Source organism: Olea europaea, unplaced genomic scaffold (genome assembly GCF_002742605.1).
Source record: "Olea europaea var. sylvestris unplaced genomic scaffold, O_europaea_v1 scaffold686, whole genome shotgun sequence".
In the NCBI taxonomy this organism is placed as follows: Eukaryota; Viridiplantae; Streptophyta; class Magnoliopsida; order Lamiales; family Oleaceae; genus Olea; species Olea europaea.
Window position 1 is genome coordinate 127,993 of NW_019265248.1, and position 5,355 is coordinate 133,347.

A 5,355-nucleotide genomic window follows, 5' to 3' on the forward strand; every position below is an offset into this window, starting at 1 on the left:
GCACAATCCAAATTTTCGGAAAAAGTTATGAGAAATTTTAGATTTAAAAATTTATATCCAAAAAATCATACTCTGTAAATTTACATCCGAAAATTCATATGGGATATGACTTTTCAACTGTAAAATTGCAAAAAATAAAAATAAAAATAAAAATAAATAAATAAATAAATTGATATCATACTCCATGTAAATTTCCTAATACAATGACATAAATTATGTTGAGAAATTTGTCTCGCAAAAAAATTAAAAAAATAAATATTAATGAAATAATTGAAAAATTTTAAAGAAAAATATGAGTTAGACGTCTCTTTTAAAATCTCACATTCGATGTATTTTTAATTATTTGCGATGTCTATTTGGATAATTCGATATGTTTATAATATAGTTCTCGAAACAAGTTTCGAAATGACGTAGGAGATTTTTGGATTCGATTAACATATGATCGTCGAATATTTTTTAAAATTAGCATGATATCGTAATTCTCAAAATATTAGCTTTAAACAGCTTTTTTTGACAAGTCCGTAACATTTATTACAATTGATCGTTTTGCACCTCATTAACGACATAGAAAACTAGACCCTTAGCACTTTGAAATAGTATCAAGAATGTAATATTAAAAAAAAAAAAGATGTAATATTTTGACTTTATATTATTTTGATATTATGTAATACTTTGAAAATTGAGATAAAAACAAAGGAAAAGTAAGAGAGAGAGAGAGGATTTGCCCAAAAGCCGCCTACGTCCAACCCTAAATCCGTGAAAGTTCTTCTAGATATCCCCACTTAATTCTTTAATTTTTCTTCGTTTGATGATGTGACCATTTAAATTCTGATAATTTATCTCCACTGTTTCTTTGCATCCTCTTTCTTGTAAATGGATCCAGAGTAGTGCTACTTACATCCCACTGGAGATGATCCTCTTCATGTCTCTAACTGTCTGCTTGATTTATCTGCCTGTAATAATTAATTTAAGTGTTATATAAGTAACAAAATATTAATAAACATATCTGATTAAGGCCTATAGGAAAGAAAACTTCAAATAATGCTTGTTTAAAAAGTATTTATAAATTATTAGTTATAAATAAAAAGAAATTAATGAAGAATAAGTAGATAGAATTTATGAAACCAGCGGAACATAAATATAAAGGAATCTAAGTGTGCATGAACCATTTTGGAACATTAGCCAAAAATTTGCTTACCTCTCTTTCCCAGTCACATCTCAATACAATTATGGTTAAAATCAGTGTCTGGAGTGCAGTTCCACCAAATATCATTCCAGTCCAAATCCCCTAATAATGTCAAACAAAGCAGAAATAAAAGGTCTATATATTAGTAACTAAAAAAGGATAAGCATGTAGCTATGGAAATTTGGCCCCTATTTGGTGTTGGGCACGAGCTCGAAATATGGAAAGATATTATTGTCAATGACACCGACTTTTGTAGGTCTCAGCTTAGTACTTCTTCGACTAAAATTCACTAGGTTTGAAACCCTTGTCCCGGCCTTAAAATAATTATTAATTTTGATTTAAATTTTTATCAACTTCTTAAGTTACGGCAAACAGGGACCTAATTCGCTTTTTAGTGAATTTTGATCACATTTTTTTTTCCTCTCCTTGAAAGCAGGCATACATGGAGAGAAACAAAGAATAGAAGTTTGAAGATGAATAAAGTTACCATAACTCCTTGGTGAAAAATCCATTCCATTAGGATACCAAGGGGAAGTCCAACTATATAGTAGCAGGTTATATTAATGTAGGCCACACGTCCTTGCCATCCCGATCCAACAGCCACACCTGTCAAATATATTATATAGTGAAATGATTTGTTGCAAGCAAAAAAGTTTATGTACGTAACCAATATTCAAAAAAAATTAAAATATTTTTATTTACCGGAGAGAACTGGCTGGACACTGTTAAGAAGAATAGTTAAGGCTAAAAGGATAGACAGGTCGTCGACAGCATCAAGAATGGGTTTGCTAGAGGAGAAAAGGATCCCAAATTTATCGTGAAAAATCAGAAGTAACACGGTGAAGAAGAGTCCAATGATTAGAGACGTCGTGACCGACACTATGGTTGCGAACCTAGCTTGTTTTCCATTTCCTGCTCCAAGCTCGTTAGCCACCCTTACCCTGCAACAACATTCATATTACGAGCCTTTCTACAATATGATATTATACGTTTATAATATTGGAAGATAAAGTTAGGAAACGAATTATTTAAAAATAAATTATCAATTAAACTGATGCCTCACCCCGTTCCCACGAAGAAGGCTAGAGGGATCATCATCTCCCAACCATTAATCGTCATGCTGCAGTTAAAAAGTGCACAACTCAGACTAAACAAACTTTATTATAAAGTTAATTGGACTATATATGAGCACAATTAGAAATAATGACCATTTTGACAACAGACATATAAATTGCTTACCAAATTGAAAGGGCATCAACTGCAATTTCTGCATTTATCATATTCCCAGTCATTAGTATCAGTATTCTGTAATACCAATTCTCCAAGCTGTTGATGAAACATTTGTGTTTAATCACATGTAATAAAATAGAAATTCAATTAATTTTAAGTAAAAGATGAAATTTTGAATCTAGTTACCAAAGCATGACTCCTGAAGAAACGGATAACTTGATGAAGTCCCAAAGATCGGAAAAGGCTTCCACTGAGAAGCCGGTCCAAGTGAGAGGGCAACCACCACAGACGGTGTAAAGAAACATTCCCAACACCAAAGTCCACCACGAAATGTTCAAAGTCACGGCGGTTCCCACCACCCCTAGCTTCAGTCCGTACACAAACAACCAGCTGACCGTTACGTGCACTATTAGTGCAAATAAGGCCACCCAAGCAATGACAATAGTCTTAAGCTGGCACTGAAGGAACCTTTGCAGTGGGAACTGAAAGGCAAAGCTGAAGTGGAGAGGGATCATCCACAAGGACAGAGAACCTGAGAGCTCCGCCACATTTTCGGGCTGACCCACCAGCTTCAAGAGTGGACCGGCGAACATATAGAAGGGTAAAAGCAATATACAGCAGGCGAAAAGCACAATCCAAGAACGTTGCATGTATATCCCTAACATATGATATTTTTTTGCCCCAAATGCTTGTCCGCATAAGGTTTCCAGTGCACTTGCCATGCCCAACTTTTGTTAAGAATCAAAAGAAGAAAACAAGATTAATCTTAGTTGATCGACATTAATATCAGGAACGGTTAAAATTGAAATCTGACCAATTTAAAAGTTGGATGAAGAACGAACCAAAAGGCCAAAGTCGAAACCGGTGATGACATTATTGACAATGGATATAGCAGCAAGTTCGGTATCACCAAGGTGTCCAGCAAATGCCTGAGTGATGACATTCATAGAATAGGACGAAATCCGGCTGAAAATGGCAGGGCCAACGATGTGCCAAAGCAGTTTGGACTCGATCCAAATCTTTCGTTTAAGATCCTCATCTTCATAAACGGATGAATTTGAATGGCTCAGTATTAAGGGTGCTTTGCTTTCTTCCCCCATTCTCTATATACTGTAAACTAGTCACTTGGAAGGATAACTATGTTTGTGAATTTTGTTGTGTTTATACGAGGCAGAGGTTGCAGTCCGGGTCAAATCCAATTTGAAAACAAGCTTATGGTAGCGACCCTAATTTATGTGGGTGGGGTCCACCCCAATAGAAAAAAAGCCAAAAAAATACCCACCCCTTGTATATGTAACCTATAGAAGCCCTACAAAATTTCAACCTGAGCATCTCTCCTTGTTTGGTAGGATTTACAATTACAAGTCAACACAAAGGTACAAGTGCACTGGTCCCACCCTAGCCTAGTCTAAGAGTAATTGGCCCCATTGTTTCCTTCGGATTCAGTGAATCGCTTTTGGGTGTTAAATTGCATTACTTCTCTTTTGGGTGTTAAATTGCATTACTTCTCCAAAAAGTAAGTCCTAGTATTTCTTTTATACCTAACACTTTGAATTTTTACAAAGTTAAAACACCAGTTATATTTATTTTTTCTAGCATAAATGTCTCGATATCGACAGGAACATTTACTTTACTATGACTTAAACACATCATAATAGGCAAAGTCATGAGGTAATTGGCAATCCAAAATTTTAGAACTGCCAACAGGAAAAACATCAAACTCCTTCGTTCCTTAGGAATATAAAACTCTTGCTTGAAAGACTAATGTTATGTAATAAATTAATATTGCTCACGAGGACTCTGCATCAACCCCAAAAGACCTTTGAAGATTAAACCAAACGAATAAAGGACCCTAGATTACCTTGTGATCATTGGATTGTTTTAAATCCTCACACATAAACGGAAGATGATAACATTGAAGGAGCTTTTAATGGCTTAGTCAAATACTTCCTCCCTTAGATTTTCTCTCTTGTTCTCCTTTAAGTGCCTCCACTTTTAGAAAATGAAATGTGGATAAACCTAAAACCATATGAAAATATGCCCATAAAAGGGTATAGTTATAATACTCAATTAGGGTTTAAAAATTGCACAAGTTTTCTTGAATTTTATTATAGCAAACCAATGAAGTCACTCACATTTATTGGAGCTAAGAGAGGGACCTAACCGAACTCACATGATTCAAGTTCCAATAGATGTTTTTAATTGAATCAACTATTAACCAATTGAGATACATCTATTAATCCCGACTCATTCTACTAAAAATTCTAGATTATACTCTCGAATCAAGTGACAGTTATAGAAGCAAATTATGATCGAATAACAATATTCCCATATTATCGTTCCACACATCAACTCCCATTTGACCGTTAATATGTCGAAAAAGAAAAATGATTGTTTTGTCTTTCAACATGTATTGCCCTCTAAGTTTCATTTTCATAAGGCGAACTCGTTGTTATAAAATCACAGCATAAAGTGCAACGATCTCATCATTAGACTACTGAGTTCAAGTTCAATTTGCCTATAGAAAATACTTTAGAGTGACGATCGTCTCATCTCAATGATTAAAGGATTCCACTATCACAAGTATATGATCCCTAATTGTATCGGTCCGATTCCTAAAATATCAAGATCAACTTAGCCATGCCTATTTGGTATGGTTTACAATACACTCGAAAAGTCAACACACAGGTACAGATGGATTGGTCCATCCTAACTATTATTTTGAAAATAAATAATATAACGTAGCATGATTTATACCTAGGATAATCTTGGAGTCATTGGCCCCACCATTTCATTGGGATCCAGTGAGCCTCTTTTAAGTGTTAAATAGCATTACTTCTCCAAAAAGTAAGTCATAGTATTTCTTCTATACCTAACACTTCGAATTTTTATAAAATTAAGATACCAGTTATCTTTATCTTTTTTGGCATAAATTTACC

At 34.4% G+C, this 5,355-nt stretch overlaps 1 protein-coding gene across 1 annotated transcript; it reads right to left on the minus strand.

Annotated features, from left to right (window-relative positions):
- Positions 1-656: 656 nt before the first annotated feature.
- LOC111390512 (protein DETOXIFICATION 27-like) lies at positions 657-3,578 on the minus strand. The gene is made up of 8 exons (XM_023015561.1): positions 3,259-3,578; positions 2,603-3,144; positions 2,426-2,512; positions 2,250-2,306; positions 1,889-2,127; positions 1,674-1,792; positions 1,199-1,288; positions 657-953 (listed from the first exon to the last, which is right to left on the minus strand). The coding sequence occupies exons 1-8, from the start codon at positions 3,514-3,516 to the stop codon at positions 921-923; spliced, it is 1,425 nt and encodes a 474-aa protein (XP_022871329.1). The 5' UTR covers positions 3,517-3,578; the 3' UTR covers positions 657-920.
- Positions 3,579-5,355: the final 1,777 nt, after the last annotated feature.